At 43.3% G+C, this 23,252-nt stretch overlaps 1 protein-coding gene across 14 annotated transcripts in view; it reads left to right on the top strand.

Moving 5' to 3' along the window:
• The window catches only part of Fat1 (FAT atypical cadherin 1), a 119,417-nt gene that overhangs the window by 42,391 nt on the left and 53,774 nt on the right, over window positions 1–23,252 (top strand). For all 14 annotated transcript variants that reach the window (XR_005494675.2, XM_063275780.1, XM_063275784.1 and 11 more), the window contains 1 exon segment: window positions 11,640–11,954. Coding sequence is in view for 13 of the 14 variants with exons in the window: in XM_063275780.1 (XP_063131850.1) it covers window positions 11,640–11,954 (315 nt within the window). In the remaining variant the exon portion in view is untranslated.

Raw genomic sequence — 23,252 nt, 5'->3', positions numbered from 1 at the left:
TACGTGCGTGTGCACACACGCATGCACACACTCACGCTCTTTTGTTATTGCTTGTTTAAGTAACTGCTAGTATGATGTATCTGTCACCTGGCCTTTTAGGCGTAACCAGCCTGTAGTCCACAGGCCACTCGTGTATTAGTCCCAGGGTCATTCGTAGTCATTCCACGATGTCAGAAAGTTGCCAGTGATTCCAGCAGCTCTGTCTCAAAACACTGTTCATAACAGTGTGCTTCTGTCAGCCAGCTTTCCCTACAAAGGTAAGTACAGAGGTTGGTCACCAAGGCTCGGTGTGGGAGCAGATGTCTGTAATTGTAACCCACGCCTCACCCGGGAGGTTGATTCCAGGGGTACTTGAACTTGAGGCCGGTGTGGGTGGTGCTGAAATTATTTTATCCTTCAGTTCTGAAATAGATGACTCATGGTGTGAGGGATTTTGATTAAGTTGGGGCCTGAACTGAGCCTGAACCCAGGACCCTCCTGTCTCTGCCTCCCGGTTCTGGGTTGATAGGCATGTACTTTCCCATGGTTTCTTAGGTAGGTCTGAACCCAGATCCTCATATTCACCTGGCAAGTCACCTTATCAGTTGAGCTGCCTCCTCGCCCCACCCATCTGCTCTTAAACTGTCTCTTCATGTCTTTAAGAATTATATTTTAGTCTCTAAACCTATGAATCAGCAGCGGCCTTTCTTTCTTAGTCTTTGAATCGAGCTCCCTGTTTGGGAGAACCTCGCCATTTTGTTTCCTATCTGCTTAAAATAGTGAGTTGTCCTTTGGGTAATCTGTGTGCCGCAGTTGCTGCTGGGAATCTTGGTCAGGTGGTTTGTTTGTGTACTGCAGGCCTAGATTCCTTAACTCTTGTTACTTCTCTAAGCACTCAGGAGTAGGCTGTTACCTCGTATCTTGTCATCCAAATATCAAATTGGAAATCCTCAGTTATGTAAATAATGCCATTTTCCTAAGGAAACTGTGAGATCAGAAAGCACACAGTGGATCCCTCCGGTGACACCATCAGTGACCATCAGTGACCGCTGTTTGAACAAAGGTTCCCAGGTCTGTGTTGTGAATCGAGATCTTTAGAGATAATTGAAGTAAGTTGAGTTGTTCGCAGCATAAAATGTGGCGGTCAAGGCTCTACCAAGTAACTAACTAGTGTTTCTGAAGGAGTCCATGTGTGTTAGATTCACCTAGAAGGTTTTGAATTCTTACAAAGTTGGGATTTGACAGCAAAAGCGAGTATTTTGGATATATGGTTAGCTCCTGTGATTTCTTTTCAATATGCAAATAACTTTGGATTTTTTTAAATTGAGAAATTGCTTTATTAAAGTGACAAATAATAAATCCCTATGGCACATTTGGTCAAGAGTTCTAGCCATACAAGAAAAGAAAGAAAACTGCTCCTTGGGAGAGGACGGAAGGGGGGAGCTCCAGTAGCACAAGCGTCAATAGCAAATGGGATTTTTACTTGTTTGGTTGGCACTCATTTGCATGGGACACGCCTTACTTGCACAGCTGAACTGCCTACGGATCTTAGATTTTATTTTTAGAAAATCAGTTGCCAGTCATTTTCTGCATTTAAATTCTGTTTTACGGGAGCCCAAGCAAGCTCAGAGAGGGGAAAGCCTGCTCCCTCCTGCTTCCTCCCAGCTCGTGCATTCGAGGACTTGGAGACAACTGGCTGTTTTGGCAGGAGCTCTGTGTGTGCAGACAGTGACCTGGGCGGTCTGGAAAGGGGCAGGCCGGAGCTCATTCCATTCCTTCTTTAGCAAGAAGCCCGGGAGGCTGGCACAGGGCTGCTTGTTTAACTGACATTTCCCTCCCTGAATGGGGCTTTGTCTCCATACCGAAACATAACTTTTTCACACACACGCTCTAAGTGGCTGTTAGTCAGCCTAGGGAAACCTGTATGTCTGTCGCCCTTACCTTTTACATTCTTGAGATTTCTGGAGCTGTGTTGATAAAGACCTTCATTCAGTTAACCCTTTATGAAACAGTGGCTTTTAAAATAGTGTACTTAATATCTGTAGAGATGGCTTCTTTCGCACAAGATAGAAAATGTCAGGTGGAGGAAATACGGTTCAACCCCCACCCCCTCCCACCCCCATGCCTTTTCTCACCGTCCGTCTCTCCCAGGATGGAGCTAGGCTGTGATTAGTTTGTAGGTGCATGTGATCACATATTGTCCTACAGAATTCAAACAGGGATTCCCTAACCTTGGGGTGGGAGCTGTGATCTACCTCGTTGTTAAAACTCAGCGTTCTTCTTTTCAAACAGTTGTTTGCCCCACTGGTCTGGTGGATGGATTTTTACTTAATTGTTTTCCCCTGAGACCCTGTTTTTCTCTTGAGTTCCTTGAGTGCCTGGTACCATGACCTCCGGGTATGGTATATGGTAGGAATCTCATGTTTGTCTCGTGGATTAAACCAAGTAGCAGTCATGGGAAGCTCCCTACCTTATTTCTAGCCAAATTCAAAACCCAACAAACAGCACGAGGCGCTGTTGAGGAGGAGATAAAGCATGGAGAGGTTTTAAGATATCTATTAGGTCACTGCTGAGGACTGGATTCTGATCGACAGGGAACCTATTTTTTTTCCAAAGCATTTTTCTTTAAATAGTCGCTTTTGATCAAACATTTATAACTGGCTTATGATTGAGAACTTAGGATCTGAGACTTCCCCCCCTAATATTTTAACATTAATAATGTATCCCCAGTTATCTCACGATATCTGTCCTGTTATAAATACAGCACATCATTTTATTTAGTATGAGTCTAGTCTGTGTGACATAGGGAGACGCTGTGGTATGTAGTAACTTTGTGGTGGTTATGGCGGAGTACTGCTGAGTTCTCTTCTGACGCAGGCTTCCCTCCTTGGTCTTTGTGGGATTGACTCACCTGTAACACCTGAACCACCCTGCTGGGCTTGTCAGCCTTTAGTTGGGTTCCTCATGTCAACCATGTTGCTTCTCTGTCATAGTCAAGGGTTGGCAAACATCAGACAGTGTGTAACCTCCCCTTAACAAGTGATGGGTGGTCAGAGGCCACCTTCCCGTGCAGAAGTCAGCCCTAGTGTGGGCACCAGAGCTCTTAGTCAAGTCTTAGGTTCTTGTTCTTCTGTTCCTAGGCTGAGCAGTGTAGGACATCTCTCTTCGCTTATGAAGCTTACTCAGTTCTGAGATGCAGAGCACGGAGTTGTAGTTTGTGGATATGCTGTTAGGATGGCTGGCATGTTATTTCAGACTAGTGACTTCAGCCTCAGGTCTCCGGTCTTAAATATTTAAAATAGGAAAGTACTCATTGAGCCTATAGGATCATGGAGACTATATTAAATTATGGTGCAGGATAAATGGTGTCACATGCCTTTAGTCCCAGTGCTCAGGAGGCAGAGGCTGCTGTATCTCTATGAGTTTGAGACCAACCAGGGCTACATAGTAAGGTCCAGGACAGCCAGAACTATACATTGAGACTCTGTCTGTCTGTTTCTCTCTCTCTCTCTCTCTCTCTCTCACACACACACACACACACACACACACACACACACACACACACACACACTCTTACACTTTGGTGCATGTGAAGTGCATCCACTAGCCTACAGAGGGAGAAAGTTTTCACTGAACTAGTCCCCCAAAGCTTCTGGCAAAGATCTAGGATCATTGCCATTAGTTTGTTGAATACACTTTGTGTTTCAGTTTCGCCAGAAGCAGACTTAATAAGTATTGGTATTTGGATAATTTTTAATACCCAAGGAGGAGCCTTTTTTACAAACAGTTTATCCATTTGAGCCCTCATCAGAAGTATCAGTGATTCTGACATGGAAATCTGAATGTGGAGTCGTTTCTCCACAAGGCTTGCCTTGGCACTGCCTCATCGCTGAGCTGAAGAACTCTCCAGGCTTGAAACACCATGCCCCAAATCAGATTATGTACTTAATTAACGTAAGACCAGTAAGCTTCGAATCTCAAAATCCTGCTTAGCTCCCTTCAGAGCTACCTCGACAGTTCCAAGTGGAAGGTTAGAGATACATTTTTTTAAAAGATTTATTCATTTATTATATATAAGTCCACTGTAACTGTCTTCAGATACACCAGACGAGGGCATCAGATCTCTTTACAGATGGTTGTGAGCCACCATGTGGTTGCTGGGAATTGAACTCAGGACCTCTGGAAGAGCAGACGGTGCTCTTAACCACTGAGCCATCTCTCCAGCCCGAGATACATATTTTTTAATTAAAGAGATATAAGGCAAGATGATAAACAAATATGACCATTGCTACATTAAAGAACTCTCTCTTTGGAATCATTAATTTATGACTTAATGCTAGACAACAAATACAGAAATCTTAGACCTAAAACTTTGTGTGTTCTTGGGAACGTACTTTGAAATGCTAAGGGGGTGCCCTATGCATTGTTAAAGATCCGCTTACTGTATGTGAGACTGAGATGACCCCTCCAAGGCACAAGGGGAAAAAAGAGAGAGTTAAATTGTGTTGGTTTTGGGTTCTAGGGTGAGTTAGTTCTTAGATCGTGGCTGCTCTTGCTGTGAACACCAGAAGAATTTTGAGAAACTACAGATGTATAAATTTACTTAGCCATGAATAATCTTATTGTCTGTAAGCATGCCTGAGTATCATTTACATACCTTAAAATATATAGAAAAGTCTATTTAAAGATACATATCTATGATCTAGAGAAAGGATTAAGAACGCTCTACGACAGGGAGGGCATTTTGGTTACTTTTAGTTTAGTCATTATATGCATTGTCAGCGTGGATTTTTAAACTGTTACCTGAAATTTACAGGTTTATGACAATATTTTAGCCCACTGCATTTCTGTGTCCTTTCAGCTTGTTTATTCTGGGTGGTTTTTTCCTGCATATGTTTTAATGTGTCTAAAGCAGATTTTTGGTTTTTCCTTAGTTTGGACACCATTGGCATTCCTTCTTGCAGCCAGTGTCCAGTGTTGCAGTCTTAGTGTTCTACTGGTGTGAGGACACGTGCATACAGACACACACACATAGACACACCCACAGACATAGACACACACACAAACACACACACACAAACACACACACAAACACACTCTGGCCCTGGCATGGGCCTTTATGTTCTAGGCACACACAGGTGCCCCCTCTCCCTCTCCCTCTCCCTCTCCCTCTCCCTCTCCCTCTCCCTCTCCCTCTCCCTCTCCCTCTCCCTCTCCCTCTCCCTCTCCCTCTCCCTCTCACTCCTCTCCCTCTCTCTGGCATTATGAGCCTTGAACCCTCCAAGCCCACTCCCAGTGATATACATCTCAGCTCCTCTGACAAGGACACATCTACTCAGAAGTGGCAGCTGCTCCCGAGTGCTACTGCAGCAGCCATGATTCCCATGGGTTCACTCTGCTCCCAGATATAAATGACGGTGGGGATGAGTTATCAGTTGTGAAAGATTGAGCTGTGTTGGTCAGTAGCGTGTCTTCGGCTCTGCTCTAGAGCCGGGAATTTTATATGCGGTTGGTGGTGTTCTTTCTCTGTAGTAAACAGCCTAGCACTTCGCATAGCCCACAAGGGATGGTTTTAGATCCTTTGTTTACTTGTAGTTATTCTGACCCCTTCCCCTACTCGCTTCCTTTTCTTTACCTTCGCTTTCCATTTTGCTTTTGCTCTTTGACATGTGCTCACACTGAGCCAAGGCTGGCAGTTTCTTACCTCAGCCTCGGAGAGCTGAGATTAGGAGCAGGCGACAGCACTGCCAGCTGCCTGTCATTACTTATGTAAAGTGTTTGGTATCTTTCGTCATCTGACTTCAGGAAATTACAGTTTTAGTTATTTATATGTGCATGTAAATATTCATGGAGCGTTCTGGTTTTCCAAAGTACTAGAATTTAGTTTTATTCTTTCTGTAGAAAATAAGACAATTACACTTCAGTCTTTACATTTTCCTATCACACATTAATCTTCTTGATATATTACAGACATATATGTGATTGATCGTACCATTCTAAAAGAATTCAAGGGTTTCTTCTTATTAGATATTATTGCATGTCAAATTGGTGGTTATTTTAAAGACCAATCAGATTTAAAAATTCTCTTTTAAAATGCTCAAAGGCTATGACATCTCTCAGTATGACAGTTGATCATGGTATTCTGATGGTATGGGCCAGAATAAACCTTTTATCAAGTCAATTGTCCCAGATGTTATGTATCTAGACTAGAAAGACACTAAACCATGAATCTTGGAGGTAAGGGTTGGGTGACTTCAGACATGCTGGGATTCAAACCCAGGGCTTTGTGCTCTCCGGCTTGTGTTCTCCAGAAGCTCCATCCCCAGTCCTTCCCAGTTTTAAAGAAGGGCACTGTGAGGTTGTGTACTGAGTAGGAGTAACCGAAGATTCAGAAATAACACAGTTTTTGTCAAAACCTCTGGCACTAGGACCCATTAGCAGCCACGGTCTGTTAAATAAAATTGGCAAACTTCAGTAAGAGAGGTATTCTGTGGGCATGGAAAGTTGAATCACTTACATTATTTTTGGCAGTATGGCAACTTCATTTTGCCTTACAAAAGTCTCTGTGTTGGAATTGGGGCTACTATGTCAGCTGTGAGGTGGCTGCCGAGGACAGGATTTACAGTAAGGGTGAAGCCAGCCTTAGTGGTAGCAAGACTGGAAATCTTTATTTACTTTTAACTGTTTTCTTGAGCAGTTAGTATTCTGTGCCCTAAGCCTGGAAAAGCCAGGCCAGGGGAAGATGGCATCAATACCCATGTGGTTAAATATCGGGCGAGCCCTTCTGGGAGGAGGGCCTGCCACAGCTCTGTTTTCTTGTTTTTAATTCAATTTTTTTCTTTAATATATCTTGATTATGTTTTTTCTTCCCCCAAGATCCTACGTACTTCCTTACCCACCAACTCCAACTCCATATTTTTCTCTCTCTGCCCACCAAAAAGAAACAAACAAACCACCTCAAAGAACCAGTTAAACTGACTTAACAATAAGACAAAAATACAAAACAAAAAACACCCACAAAAAACCCACAGAGACTGTTCTGTGTTGGCCATCCACTCCCGGCCAGGGTCTGCCTGGGAGTATGGTCGATATACTTGGTGGCATGCCCATTCAAGAACACTGATTTTTTCTTTGCCAGCAGGCGCTATTTGCGAGTACCTTCTTGATTAGGGGTGGCACTTTTTATCTACTTCCTCTGTTCACCACTGGGATTAAGTTTGCTTTGAACCTGCACAGGTTTTATGAGTGCCACCTTCATTCTCTTTCTGTGAATCAGTCCTGCTGTGTCTGGAAGACTCTTGTTTCCTGGGAGTCACCCGTCACCTCTGGCTCTTAACGGCTTTCCTTTTCCTTTTCCTCTTCCTCCTCCTCCACTTAGATCCCTAGATCCCGAGGGAGGGAAGGAATTTGATAAAAGACATCCCATTTATGGCTGAGTGCGCTTTTAGAAATCACGTGATCTTTCTCTCCTAGGGATTTCAACAGATGCATATTTAAAGTCAGTTTCCATAGTGACATCTGGTGGTGGCTCTGCAATCCCAGGAAGCACGATGGGAATGATAAATACTGTTAGCTAACGGTTTCAGATTTCCAGCTTTTTTCTCAGATTGTCCAGCTTATTAGCAGCCTTTTTTGGAAAATGTCTTCATTGTATTCTCGAGGTTAGAAAGTTGGGCACTTAGGCTTCTGCGATTCTCCATTAAAGTAAAGGAACAATTCCTGATTATATCACACTGCTGGGCAACCCATAGTACAGGCATGTCTGAGCTGTCCTCTGTGTCTGTCTGGTCATGCTGTGTGGCTCCCACATTCCTCACAAGATAAGAATCTCGTGATTTCCTCGTTCCTTCTCAATTTTTACTGGATTTTTCCTTCTCCATCTGGCTAGAAGGAATTCTCTAGAAGGCACGGTTGGCCTCTTCCTCTTGACACCCTGGCCTTATCTGTCCTCTCATTGCATATGGTCACTGCTGTCTGAAAGGTGAAAGAGAGCCAGGCGTGGTGCTGTGTACCTATAATCCCAGCTCCAGATTCTGTCTCATGGCCACCACTCTGACTCTGTTTTAAGAGCAAGGAAATGAAAGATGAGAAATTATAACTAGCAACAGACAGATCTGGAGGGGAAAAATGCAACAGGTTGTTGAAGACAGGATGCAATCTAGAAGACTATAAGGATATTCGTTTTCATGTGTTAAACAAATCCTTTAGGAATCCCCAGGAAGAACAGGTTTGTAACTTCTTGTTAAAAAAAAGTCATTACTGGTTATCAGCAGTTGAAAGTTGGCTCACAGGCAAGAGAATCAAGGAGAAGAGGAGTGGAATTCTAAGAATGAGTACAACTGTCTGATTTACACCCAGTGATGGCTTGAAGGCGTCAGTTTTATTTGCAGTGTTTCCCTGTGTTGGTGGTAACTGTATTGGTTATAGGAGTAAGTACGCAGGGGGACTCAAAGAATAAACATTATTTCTAGTCATAGTTCTGGATGGCTGGCAGTGGAGTATTTTAGAGATGTGGCTTTCTGTAAAGAAAGGGCTGGTTATGGTCTATCTCTGACCCCATAACTTTATGCCGTAGTAAAGTGAGCATCTCACTCCTTAATCTTAATCTTAATCTTAATCTCTTAATTAATATTTGATACAGCATGGTTCTCAACCTTTCTTTATACCCAGCTGTATTCTCTGGCCATAGCTAGGAGTTCTTGGGAGGGGTTCACATTAAGAGGGACATGACCTTTGCTCTGCTCAGTTGATTGGATGGGAGAACAATTAGAACAATTAGAACAGTTCTAAGATGAGACTAGGAAAAAAAATGTGAGGGAAAGTAAAGCACCTGTCGTCCGTCACAGCACACTTGCGTTTCATGTCTTCCTCTTAAAGCCGTTGTATTTGAATGGATATGTGACCTTCACCTGAATATTGACATTCACAAAGTATGGGGGTTATGAAGCCTGTCCAGTCCTCAGAGTGATCACATGAAGTTCTTTGACCCTCCAGTCATCGTGCTCAGAATAGACTAGCCAGGAGCTGTGCTGCCACCGGATCCCAATGCTCTGCCCTTCGCTGGGGCCCTGGGAATGCCCCTCCTGTCTGAGGTCTTCCTCCTGAAGTGGAGACAATAGCATCACTAGTCGAGGCCTGTCAGCAAGGACGCAGCAGGGCAACGCAGGGCTACCACGGTGTGTGGGGGAGAGTGAATCAGAACGAATGGTGTATAGAATTGTCACTGCTTTATGAGCTTATGGCTGTTACATTGAGAGGCCTACAAATAAAAAAAAAGGTAGCAGCATGAAATATTTGATGGTTAGAAGTGAGAGGCAGGCAGGGGGTAAAACCACCATGTGTCTTGTCTGCTTGAAATTTTCTAATAATACTTCACTTGTCCAGTGGATTTAATTGCATTTTAATGGAGTGGCAGCACGGGAGAGTAAGAAGCATCTGTGCCTTCCCTTTGTTAATATGTAATCCGTGAAGTGGGAAACAGCCCGAGTCTCCGTCTTCCTTGGGTAGCGTGATGGCTTGCAGTGAACAAGGGGAAATAGAAAAGATGTATTTGTTCAAGATGCAAATGGTTTAGCATTTACTAACTTGGTGCACTGTGGAATATATAGAGATTGCGTTTGGGTGAGAGGAAAGGGGGAATCATTTTGGGTGTAATCAATTGTTAATCAAATGTGCTTGTAATCATTCGTTTTAATATAGTTCACTTTACATCTGGTTATTCATTACACGGTGACTTTTTCTGATATCGCACACCCAAATAAGCAAGGATTTAAACTTAAGTTATCCCAAATACAAGGACTTTATTTTTTTTTTCCGGAGCTGGGGACCGAACTAAATCCCCAACCCTACAAGGACTTTATTAACCAGAGTTAATAACAATGTGTTGCATCTGAAAATTTGATGAGTATTAAGTATTCTCCTCCCCCCTTACACACACACACACAAACACACACACACACACACACACACACACACACACACACACACGGGAGGGAGTATCTACAGGCAGAGGTAATGTAGAGTAGCTCAACTGAGCCATTCTACAGCATACCCACATTTCAGAGTGTTGTGTTGCATACAGTTAAAGGGTTTATTTGATAATTTAAGTGCATAATATGGGTTAGTGATTAAAATAAATACTCTTCCTGTTGAGCATAGGGGACCTTGGGTTTGTACTTCTGCATCAGATGGGGAACCTTGGTGATTGTGAGGGTGGAGGAGTTCTGAAGTGTAGTCAGGTGCATGGTGTTGAACAGCGAAGGTGTCATCAGTGCACAATGATCAATCATTCTGGGAGCCAAAAGGCAAGACTGCGCCCCTAAATGAAAGGCCAAATTTGCTTAAGAGAGTTCACATTTCCACTTCTAATCATTTGGTTGGGAGGATTCTGGAGTGGAAGTTTTAATAAGTTTCTGCAACTGGGCAAAAATACACCAATCCTATTGAGCCCCTCTCAGTGGTTATGTGCTTCCTGTCTTCCCAGTTCTCTGAGTAAAAACTGTGTCCTCAGTAGAATTGGGTCTTAACGGAAGACTGTATCCGAGCTCCAGCCAGGACAGTTGGGCAGTTTATTCAAGGGCGTAGTTGCTGTGTTTTATAGGAGGAACCAGAAACATCCGGAGCAGCTAGGAAAGAGAGACCCTTGGAGCGTAACTGGGAGAATTTATGTTTTTATAACACACTGGTTGTCTGTTTGCTGAAGATGCTTAAAGATGTTAAGAGGTTTAACATGTAAGACACCTGAGCAGTATCTTATGCTAGACTCGCACATTTTTCCTATTTTTTCCTTTAGCTTTTTTCTTTCTTTTCTTTTCCTTCCTTCCTCCCTCCCTCCCTCCCTCCTTCCCTCCTTCCTTCCTTCCTTCCTTCCTCCCTCCCTCCCTCCCTCCCTCCCTCCCTCCCTCCCTCCCTCCCTCCTTCTTCCCTCCATCCCTCCCTCCCTCCTTCCTCCCTTCCTCCCTTCCTCCCTTCTTTCTTTTAAAGGTTTGGGTAGCCTCACTTAGATATCTAGAGGAATGTTACTGCTAGTCTCTGTCCCTGGGCGGAGGCTTACAGAGTGCGACTGAAGCCGTGGAGCTGAGCCCTCGCTCTGGTTTGCCTTTGGTTTCCTGCCTTATCTCTCTGAAACTCAACACTTACCAGCCAGCCATAAACTTCATCTTTGGAAGGGTATTAGGCCATGAGATGATCTCTTAGTGCCCATGCCCTGGGTTACTTTCAGATTTAGATCATAGATTTTCTGTTTGTTTGTTTTTTCCTTTTTGGTTTTTCAAGACAAGGTCTCACTATGTATCCCTGGCTGTCTTTGTAGACCAGGCTGGCCTTGAACTCACAGAGATCTATGTGTATGTCTTTAATCCCAGTTTATATCATAGCTTTTTTTTAACGTGGTCTGCTTGACACTAGTAATTGTAAATGCTTATATAGTCTATATAATATGCTACATATGTAACCTTTTCATAGGTGTTAACTCCTTTATTCAGCCACTAAGGAGCAGTCAGTTATATCCATCCCATAGACAGGGAAACCAAACCGAGGCACAAAAACTTGCTGAAGTTCATGCATCCCGTGACACATAAGCCCCCAGCAAAGTAGCTATTCTCAGACGCAAGTGGTATCTTGTGCTTGTGTTAACGTTCTTCTTTGGTTGCTTCTTTCAGGTGTCATAGAGACCTCAGATCGACTGGACCGAGAGTCGACTTCCCACTACTGGCTCACCGTCTACGCCACAGATCAGGGTGTGGTGCCTCTGTCATCCTTCATAGAGGTCTACATAGAGGTTGAGGATGTCAATGACAACGCACCACAGACATCAGAGCCTGTGTATTATCCTGAAATAATGGAGAATTCACCCAAGGATGTATCTGTGGTCCAGATTGAGGCATTTGACCCGGATTCCAGCTCCAGTGACAAGCTGACGTACAGAATTACAAGTGGAAATCCCCAAGGGTTCTTCTCAATACACCCTAAAACAGGTGCGTTCATACGTTTAAATGGATTGCGTATGTGCGAGTACACTCTCCCAGTTGAGAGTTAGGACTTAGCATTTCCTTACTGACGGAGTTTCTTTGGTTTGACACCTCTTTTTTCTCTTCAGTTACTTGGAACAAGGTCTTATTTGTGGATGAAATGTAATCCAAACATGTGTGTACCTCCTTGGGCTTTCTAACATGTAGCTGGTCGATGATTTTTGCTTCATAGGAAAGCTTTGTGCCCTGGGTCTAAAGTAGTTATTATTTTATTTTAACAGTAGTTCAGTGATGATACAGTAATCCTAGAACAAATTTTACTACAAGTATCTGAATTTTTATAATGGCGGGGATATTTGTGTGTGTGTGGGGGGGGTTTATTAGATTTTTATTTAATACTTGATTACCTTGTAAGTACTGTTTTAAATTTTTTCCAGAGCTCTGACTGTGGGTAACAGGATCAGGGATAAACCACTTTAAGGTTGGAGTAATTGCATTGTTCTCCTCTCAAAGTCTGGGACACACACACACACACACACACACACACACCCAGGGCTGTTATGAGCATGTGCTCTCTTGTCGAGAACCTGACTGAGTTCAGCTCCCAGAACCCACTCTAAGTGGCTCTCAACTTTTTGTTGATTCAGGTCCAGGAGATCTCATGCCTCTGGTCTTTGTGGCACTTGTGCTCACAGATACAGCCTCCCACACGGAGGTGCGTATTTCTGTAATTTTAAAATGAGCCTGTGTGGCTGTCTGCTTTTTAGGAGCTGGACTCCACTGCCAGCAGCCTGTCTCCGTCCTGTGAGCCGTAGTCTCCGCTCTTCCATATTTAATGTTTTACTTTTTTCTTGTTTCTTACCCCCCCCCACACACACACACACAAATTGATGATGGACGTAGTTACTATTTGTATAGTGAGCACAGAGCTCCTGTCTTTGCTATGAAACCTTTCCACGTTGAGTGCAGAGCAATTCGATTTATTATTATTTTTCAGTTAAAACAGCAGCTACTGTATGACCCTGAAAAAAGTTTACTTGTAGGGAAACGAAATGGCTTAGCCCATCAGTTACTGAAAATTGTATGTGTTTTCTCGCATCTGTGCTGGTAGAGTCTGATGAACCTGGCCGTCTAGAGAGCACGGTTTATGTAGCCATTCTTAGACCTCTCTCACCCCAGCTTTGACTGTTAGAAAGCTCCAACCTTTATCTTTGTTACCGTTCCTTCTCCTCATCTCATTATTTCTTACTTTGTTTCACTGAACTTTAAAAAAAAATAAAGCAAATCACCTGAGTTCTGAGTTCCTATAGGAATGGAGGCCACACGGGTGTGCTGCTCTTGGGCTCCTGAACAATGTGTTTAAGGCTGGTGATGGGACTTGGCAACCAAGTATTTGCCTAACGTATGTGAAGCCCTAGGTTTTATCCTTAGTGTGTGTGTGTGTGTGTGTCTGTGTGTGTGTGTGAGTGTGTGTGTGAGTGTGTGTGTGTGTGTGTGAGTGTGTGTGTGAGTGTGTGTGTGTGAGTGTGTGTGTCTGTGTGTGTGTGAGTGTGTGTGAGAGTGTGTGTGTGTGTGTGTGTGTGTGTGTGTGTGTGTGTGTGTAGGGGGAGTAAATTGTTAGTTTGTAAAACTTGACAGCGTATTTCAGCCCGCCATTATAAATACTTTCCTTTAGTAGTTGAGGGACCTCAACATTTATTTTGAACGCTTCATCATAATTTGCTTGTTTGTTTGGGAATAAACAGCCTACCTTTGGGACACAAATTCTAGGCTAGCTGGATTCTTAGAGAAGTAACCGTTAATCAAAACAGATTGAGCCTTGAAGAACTGAAGTATATAGAAGAGAATGTGTAGGATCCGAGAGCGGTCTCTGCCCAGGAGCATTGAAGGTGGCATGGTGAACTGGGAGCTGAGAAGTGAACCCATGCTGGATTCAGGTAGCCTCTAGCCGAGGGCCTGAAGTGGGATATGTACTGGTTTTGAGGTACAGGCGATAATTAGGTCCCACTGTTGCTGTGACGTTAAATGAAAAGTATCCAAAAACTAAGAGTCAGAAATTCAAAGCATGATGCCTGCTGTAAGAGAAGAAAGGTGTACGTTTAAAATAATTTCGGAGGAGCTTTAGAGTCCAGACAGCATGCCTGAACGGAAGGGGTAGCCCTTGTATGGAAAGAGAGAAGTAAAAGCTCTGAGGTGAAAACTGTAGAATACTAGGTATCCTTAGTTTTATATATATTATAGGCAACAAAATTTATGTTGTATATATTATACATATAATACAATCTGTAGTACATATATTATATTATGTAGTACATATATTATATATATTTATGTTGTATATATTATACATATAATACAATCTACAGTAAAAATAAACTAGTCTGTTTAAAACTGCTTACCTCAAAAATGTTGCCCTTCTATGCCTTCCATCCCTCTTAAGTCCCCTGTGAAGGGACATGGGAGCAAGCAGTGTCTGAGCAAATACTACAGCTCCGGGCAGAATAAATAGGAGGAAGAAAGTTTAAACTGTCTAGGCTAGGTCTCAGGAGTAGTGACACCCAGTGTCGTGCCCTGTGGAGCAAGCCCTGGTCCAGCCTTGCCTTCTCTTTGAGTCTCTCTGCTGTGCGTCTTGGGAAGGGATTCCTGAAGACTTTGGTACCATCTCTTATCTTCTGTGTGAATGCCCACCTCGAGGAGTTCACAGTGAGCTCTCACCCCCTGTATGCTGCTGGGAAGATGGCAGGAGAGACTGCATCTCCGAGTGGGTTGTTTTAACAGCTTGAAGGCAGACAGGAGTAGAGGCCGACTGTAGTGTACGGGGCTAGCTGCTGAGAGGCATGTTGCAAACTCTGGTTAGTGGAGAGTTTCACCAACCACCCAGTCCTTAAAGATCCAAAAATAACCACGCTTTAGCAACCATACTGTTAAGAAACTATAGTAAGTACGGTGATGTGTGTCTCCAACTCAGCAGAAGGTCTAAAGCTTGATCCCCAGGGCCCAAGGGACATCAGTAAACGCCTCAGCCCTTGAGACCGTAGAGCAGACACCGAGTTGTAAGAGGTGGTTTGTTAAAATAGAGGCTGGACTGTGGGAGCCGATGAAAGACTATCTGAAAGAAGAAAGCTCTTGTGACTTACTGACCCGGAACACCACCTGGAGACCTTAAATCAGGGTCCTTAGTAATTAATGACTGAAGGAGGAAAATCACTGGGCTGGAACTCAGAGATGTGGCCATAGTTCAGCTTTCTTCCTGGGACCGTGGAGGAACAGACATTAGGGCGGGAGGCTTTAGGATTAGAGATGAGCGACTGACACTCTTATTAAGGTCCTCCCGGGTTCCTCAGAGTTTTTGTGGAATATGTGTCACAGCCTGTTTTTTTTCTTTTTTTCTTTTCTTTTCTTTTCTTTCTTGCATGTTTCAGCTACTTGTTTGATGTATATATGACAAACAAGATTTTAGTGGATTTATACAGCTCTTATATTTCTTTTGAGTAAACAAGCGTAAGGCACAGTGTACGTTCGCTCCCCGGGGATTGTTGTATATCGGGCAGACTACAGAAAGCCTAATGTTTAAAGTGTGACGGATCATGGGAGGGCGTGCGTGAAGCAGCCTGACAGCCTGTAGTGAAGGTGTTTGCAGTAACTGGAGTCAGACTGATGGTGGGGGGCAGTCAGGAAGTAGAAGGCCCTGGAAGAGCTGCTGGGTTGATTTTTTGAAGACGGGGGGAGGCAGGTAGAGTAATTAAGATTCCAAGAGACAGACTTAGGTGAGTGGGTGACAGGCTGGCCACTTGACTGCTGGCTAAGGACTGAAGATAGTGTTTATGTAGCTTTTATGAATAAGGAGTCCTGTTCCAGAATCTGCATAAAGTCCTTAGAACATTTGTATAGACTTAAATACTTACTCGCGGTCATTTTGTAAATGAAGAAAGCCTCCCAATACTTTTTTTGTCGACAAGAATATATTTTTTAAAATAAGCTTTCTGGAATGGAGATCAGTAATTTTTTAAAGTTTGGTCTCCAAGCAGCAGGCTTGAATGGACTTCTTTTTTTGGTATCTTCCAGTGTTTAATTATGGTTCTGAGGCTGTCTTGCTTCAACTCAGGCAGTTGCTGGTATACTAATTATAACATGTAGGGCTTGATGAGGTTTCTCTTTTAGAGCACAGGCAAAAGGCTTAACGCATTTTCCTTTCCTAACATAGACTCTTTGGCTAACAGAGTAAATTTTAGTAACCTTTTTGTTCGGTTATATTCAGTATCAGTTAGGGTCAGTTTGCGTCTTTCAACGTAAACTGTGCCTTTGCTCAAGGCAAGAGAGAGGCAGGAACACAGATATTTTATTGTTTGGGGCCTTGACACCGCCTGCTCACGCAAAGAGAAGCATCGTGGCTCTGTGGTATGCCAAGGACAGAGGAGGAGCCCCAGACAAAAGAGAGCAGTGTGAGCCTTACACACTTCACTCTCCTCTGCTCACCCTAGGAAACTGACTCCACCTGTAATCGGCTTGGAGGAGTGATACACAATTTACAGTTGCCCGATAATTTTGAAGGTTATGCTTGAAGCATGTGCCTGCTTCAGAAAAGACTAAGTCTTATTCTATCTTCCGAGATTTGGATACAGTGTAAATCTTTTTCATTTTAAAAGCTCCCTTGAGGTATAATTAGTATGAAGTAAATCCACATTTGTCCAGACCCAGGAACGAACCATCACCGAGTCAGGCAGTGAGCTATCTGTGTTCTAAAGAATTGCTGCCTGGGTTTTTATAGTCCGGCTCTGTGTCCCCATCCCTCGGTGACCCTGGTGTTCCTTGTCACTCTATTAGTTATATATAAATTTGCCCTCAGAACTTCATAAATGGGCTGACATGGTGTAAACTTTTGAGGGGAAAGGTTTAACACTCAGTGTGTTTGAGATTCACGCCCACTGCAGTTCTGTGTGAGCCTTGGTCCCTTTTTTATAGTCCTTATGTAGATACAGTTTATCCGTTTAGTGACTGATGGGCTTTTATTAACATTTAACTGTTACTGTGTTTGGTTGCAGGAAATAATACTGCCATTAAAATGTAGTCTTCAGGAGGTCATGAAGGGCCATTTCTCAGGGTTTTCGTGTAGGAATGAATATTCTGAAAACCTTCGAGACAGACAGCTCATCCAGAGTCTCTTCCCCCTTTTTATCTTTGCCTAACATCTAGTACCTTGTGGGGTGTTACTTTGTCTCTGGTATCTTTAAGTATAATCTGGCCCCTTGATAGAGATATAGAAGTTTGGTTATTGCTTTTTTTCTGAATCTTAAAAATGTTTCTTTAATTTTAGATATGCAATACATATGTGTATAGTCTTCCCTCACAAAGCTTCATTAAAGGAGTGCTGGATAATTCCAACTAAGATATGTGTGTGTTTAAATAATAAAAATTGAAATTGTTGATTAATTTTAGATATAAATTTATTAATATCATAGGTTTCTGGAGCTGGTAGTTTAAAAAAAAAACAGATTAAAGTTCACTTTGTCCCTTTAAACTATACCATTGAGGATGCCCAGAATATCTGTCCTCAAGTTCTGCCTAGTCTGTGTTCCTTGTAATGACAGTAAAAGACTTGCATTCTGTGCCTAAGAACACCAAGACTTGTGAAGTCTGCACACAGTGCAGGCCTGGTGGTCACATCCCTTCTGGATTGTAACACTGACTTCATCAAGTAGATGAGTCTCATCATGCAGGACTCAGAGGGCACAGAAAGGTTCCCAGCGAGAACTTTCACTTTGACACAGAGTCCTTGATTCCTGTTCTTAGTGTCCTAACTGTGTGTTCTTTTTCGGTATTGGTGCTCTGGCTTCTGGAGCCTCTGGGCCTGGGCATGGAGAATGGCAGAGCAGTTGCCTTTCACAGGCAAACTAACGCTCTTAGTTTGGGTTTCCATTGCTGTGATGAAGCGTCGGGACCAAAAGGTAACTTGGGAAGGAAAGGGTTTCGTTCACCCAGCAGTTCTAGATAACAGTTCTTCACCAAAAGCAGTGAGGGCAGGAGCTGATGCAGAGGCCATGGAGGGGTGCTGTTTGCTCTTTATGGCTTGCCTAACCTGCTTTCTTAGAGAACCCAGGACAGGACTGGCTCCCTCCGCAATGGGCTGGGCCCGCCCCATCAATCACAAATTAAGAAAATGACCTTCAGGATTTTCTACAGCCTGATCTTATGGAGGCATCGTCTCAATTGAGGCTCCTCTCTGAGGACTCTAGCTTGTGTGAAATTGACATAAAAACCAACCAACCCTGAGCCCATGCTCATAACCCCTCCTCTGTCATGCAGACCCACCCTTATCACCTTGGCCTGTCCCTTAACTGTAGTCTTCCCAGTGTGCTCTGAGCAGCTAGATGTTATCTAAGCCACCCATCCAAACCCCGAGTTCCTGGATTTCACCGTTTTTGTCTTAAGGAGGACAGCAGTAAAAGGCTTGGCCATGCTTTCTCGGCATGCTGTCTGCCTCTTGTCCCAGTGTTTAGGGACCGTGCAATGGGCCAAAAGTAAAAGACTCAATCTTTTGGGCTTTCCGCACTGAATAATAATCCAGCCTGTATTTCCAAGCACAGAGGCAACTGCTTCTGAGGCAACTGCTTCTATTTCTTTTCACTCCTAGGTAAGCAAGGCGAAATAGTCTAGAGAAATCCCTTTAGGATAGTGATTGATGGACCCAGCAAATTATTGACTACAGATGTGCATCCCTCCGCCTTTCCCTGGCCCTTTCATGGGCTCTCAGCTCCTAGTAAATATGTTACTGTTTTACTAATTTTCAACCATTGCTGTCTGGAAAGAAACCTATGAAGAATTATATTTTGTGACCATGCTGGATTAGAAAGCATGCTTGTGTAGCAGGCACAAGCTTGCTTTGGTTTGTGGATGTATCAGCAGGTTTGTTTTAAGTCCCTTGATGAGCTGAATCATGCATTTCTGTCCACTTGAGATTTACAAATGGTTTTGACATTGGAGGGGGGTTTGTTTCTCCCCACTTTTGGGCAGTAATGGGGATTGAACCCAAAGACCCACCTCTGCTAAGCAAACGTTCCACCACTGAGCCGTATGCCCAGTCGCCTTGGATCAGTAGTTAGAATACGGGTCAGTGGTTAGAACACCTTAGACTCTTCTAATGCCGCTGGGGCTGTTTCTTGTGCATCTGTCGTCTTTGAGAGCCGGACTTCAAGAGACAGCCAAAGAGAGAGCAGCAAAGTCTGGTTTTTCTTCCTCTTTTCTAATTTTTCTGTTGTTTACTTACACTAACTGGCCCTGCTGCAGTCTCTTAGCCTCGTTTTAACCCTGTATTGCGAGCGCACGCTACACTCTTCTCCCTCTGACTGTGCTTTGTATTTTGCAATCAACTTTGACCCACTTAAATCCTTTAAATCTTCATGGGGACCTTGAGAGAAGGGTAGAGAGACTCCAAACACTTGACTTGCATTTTCCTTGCTTTACAAATAATTACATGACTTCAGAGAGGTCAAGACCACCCAGGGCCCAAGCCACAGGCATGAATTTCCTCACTGCTGCTTCTGGGTACTGTGTCTTGGATGTGCGAGTGTGGTTTTGCAGTGGTTATTATGTATCTTAGAGAATGCTGTGTCATAGAATACTTGCTTTTCGTCTGATACTGTTTCTGTGGGTCTTTTCACATTACTAACCACAATGCTCTTAAATGATCTTAGAGCCTTAGCCATGCGGCCATTAACTGTGCTGTAGGAGTTACTTACTGACCATTTTGTATAAAAGGCCGGGAAAGGTTTTAGGTAGTCTGTTCAGTGTCTGTCACATCCACTTAGCTCAGAATTAGTTGCACAGTGGAGCAGGCTCAGTGATCTAAGGAACTTTCAAGTTTGTTACAGCCTTCACTATTGCAAACTGTGTCCAACCATTCACAGTTTAAAGTTCATACAAGTTGAACAGTAGTCCTCTGCCCTGGGTGTGTTACACTAACAGTGGAAATACTTCAGGTGTTGATTTTTTTTCTCTTTTTTTCTTGAAATGGGGCAGCAGCTTTCTAGATTTGTAAACTCTGAAAGAAAAGATCCAAGTTTCCCTATTCCTGCCAACAAGAGTGCATAGACGGACTGAGTGTTGCTTTTCCAGGGGCATAGTCATTTCAATTACAACAATTAGAATATGCGTTATTAAAAGTATGTTTTTGAGACTTAGCAAGTTCATGGTAGATGTTTAGAAGTAGGCAGTAAACTACTAATTAGTTCTTTTCTCCTTTAAGAAATAAATCATTTCTCACTTGAAGATAAAAGATGCCTAAGTTTTTGATATTTTTGTCCTTGTACTGCCAGTGTATCTTATTAAAAACAGCTAGCGTTGCAAATGCCAGCTCCCCTGGTTGGCTCTTGGTTCTTGGGGGACTTTTACTATTTCCTCCCTCCCCTGTTCTTTTCATGACCTTGTCTGGGACTGAGTTGTTCATATTCAAAGGACTACATTATAAATTTGTGCTTTTTAGAGAACAGCAATATACAAGGGCCTCTTATTTCCTTGTTTAGAGTAAAGCATTTCATAAAGAACTGTCTATGTTGGATATAAGGGACGATGTGATTGTTCAACAGATTACAGGAAGATTTAGTGGAGATAGAATATTTACATTTAGTAATTTACAAATCACAAAATATTACAGTGGCCAATAGGCACACGGAGCACCTAACGTGTTCTAGCTGCAAGCTTCTTTAATAGATGAGTCTTGTATTACTGTGTAATGAGGCAATAAGAAAAGGGGATTTTATTGTGGCTGGAAAGGAGACCTAACAAGTACAATAGGAAGTAGCTACAGCTGCGAACAACTTCCGAGGGTTTCCGGTAACATTTGATAGCTCGAGAAAGGAAGGAAGTGGAGGGCCATTCACACCACAATGGCAGGAATTCATTAACAACAAAACTCCACCCACCCACCCCCAAAAGTTACCTGCATGCATTTTTAACAACTGCAGGCTTTTTTAACTGCAGATTTTTTAAAAAAATTTTTTTCTTACACTAGCTTTTCTTTTTTAATGAAATGTATTCTCTCTAAAGTCTAAAAAATCAGATTTTATTGCCTACCTTTTCTGGTGCATTTTTCTTTCCATCAAATCTGTTTTTATGGACTCCTTAGGATCAATTGGATCCAGGAGAATCCTGCTTTTCTAGTTTACTGAACATCGGTGACTACAATTACACATTAAGATTTTGTACTTAAAATGCTTAAGCTGAGCTTTGCTGGTATTAACCTTACAGTAGGTTGAGTACCTTTCTTCCCTCCCTCCCTCCCTCCTTCCACTGTGTAACTTATGCAGAATACTAAAAACAATTAATTCACACTGAAATTGCTTTGCCTTCTGATCTTGTGTTTTTGAAACCACTAATTTCCAGCAGGAAACAGCTTGTAAGGCAGATGTAAAAGCAGAAGAGAAGCCGGTGAAACTGACCTCGGCCACTCCTTGTGTGGCGACCGTTTGATTAATTTTATTAGTGTTTTCTGCGGACCTCCGAAAGTTCTAGTTAAATGAATTCCGAGCTTCGTTCCAGCCTTGACAGGCTATGAATAGAATTCCATTTTTGGCTCCGAGCCTAATCCTGCTGGCACCAGTGCCGCGGTGACAAACAATAGCTGCTCAGATGGCCACAACTGCCAAAGATCTCCCAGCCAACTGTAGTTAGAACCGGTCTCAGAGCACGACCTCTGTGAAGGCAGTGCGTGCTGCGGAGGCTCTGAGGTCCAGATGGAAGCTCTATGAGAGTGACAGCCATAGGGAGAGTTGAGCATTCGTGTCTGCCTATGATGCCCCCCGCGTCTCCAGCATGGGAAGAGGGAGAAGTGTTGTCCTGTCTCCCTGTCGGTCTGAGCGAAGCAAGGGTTCTGACTTTTCATTGTTGGTTCTGATCTTGCCTGTTGCTTGGTTCTGTCCCTGGAGCCAGTCCTCAAGGGCCAGGACCTTTCTGTATCCAGTTATTGTATCCATGACGGAACCAAGCACAGCGCTGACTGTGGGAATGCTACCCAATTCCTGCTTTCCAGTTCACTGGTAATGGGTTTTAAAACTCAGCAGTTGGAATGCTTCTGCTTTTCCCGTGCCTTCTTTTGCATCCGTTGCTTATCTTCTGTCGTCTGTCTGTCCTCCGCCCTCTATGGTCTTCATAGCTGCTACAGATGTCTTCGGTCTGAGACTTGTTTTTTATTTCATCAGAGCTGTTACAAATCCGCAGACTAGAGTGTTCATGGAGAAGGTAATCACACAGTCACATGTTACATGGTGTTTTGGATTGTCTCCTGTATTGATATCTCACAATACTTTTAATATGTCGTTTTAAAACATGGTGATTTATTTCCCTTGAGACCATAGTTTCTGAGTTCCTGTGGCAGCACAACTAACACTAAGTGTATCCTAACCTTGTGTCATAGAGACAAGAAGGAACTTGCTTAGTAGTCTGGGGTTTGAGTTGCTTGATGTTCCAGCTAGAACAATGTCTTTAAATGCTGCTATTTTATTCTGATAGCTGACATTATTTTTGAAGTAAAAAAAAAAAAATGGTGTCAGTGTAGGAGAGGAACAGAGAGATGGCTAAAATGAAAACGATAGATTTGTGAATGCAGGGAGAGGGAATGTCATTTCTGACGAGAGAGGATGCATTGTCCTGTTGGTTTTGGAGATACTGTCTTGATCACTCTCCTCGATCCTTCTGTGCCCCTGCCTGTTGCCTTTGAGGTGAACTCCTGAGAACGTAGAAGAGTTGTTTCGACTCTATGCTTCGTGTATAAAGCTGTGGATTTTAAAAGGGTAATCATTTCCCAGGGCGACTATAACAGATCAGGACAAAACGGATAAAGCCTGCAGCTAGGTGTCTGCAGGTGACTCTCTGAAGTCACTCTGACTTTGGCACGTCACTTGAAATCGTGTCTCTGCCTGTGGGACCTTCTCGCCTGTGCCCTCAGTCTCATAGCTCCTCTTGAGAGGCCACTTGTGATTGGATTCAGACCCTTCCCGAAGTCAGGATGCTGTCATCTGCAGGTTCTTCGTTCCAGTTTCAGAGACTTCATTCTAGGGAGGCCACGTTTCCGTGTTCCAGGCTAGATGGACCTTTCAGCTGGGGATGGCTGTTCAACTCAACAGAGAAGGCATTTACCCCAAATAAAGAGAAATGTGCTGTGAGGTAGACACTTATAGTGCTTTGAATCTGGCCTCTATGGTGGGAAAATCCTTTTCATGTAACTCGTGCTTCCTTAGGGTTTAACAAACATAGGGTAGCACTTTTGGCAAGAGGATTCTGGGAGACGTTTACGTCATTCCGAGAAACAGC

This window comes from Rattus norvegicus, chromosome 16 (assembly GCF_036323735.1).
Source record: "Rattus norvegicus strain BN/NHsdMcwi chromosome 16, GRCr8, whole genome shotgun sequence".
Taxonomy (NCBI): domain Eukaryota; kingdom Metazoa; phylum Chordata; class Mammalia; order Rodentia; family Muridae; genus Rattus; species Rattus norvegicus.
Note: the sequence above shows the minus strand (reverse complement) of the source record. Positions and strands in the feature narration are given on the sequence as shown.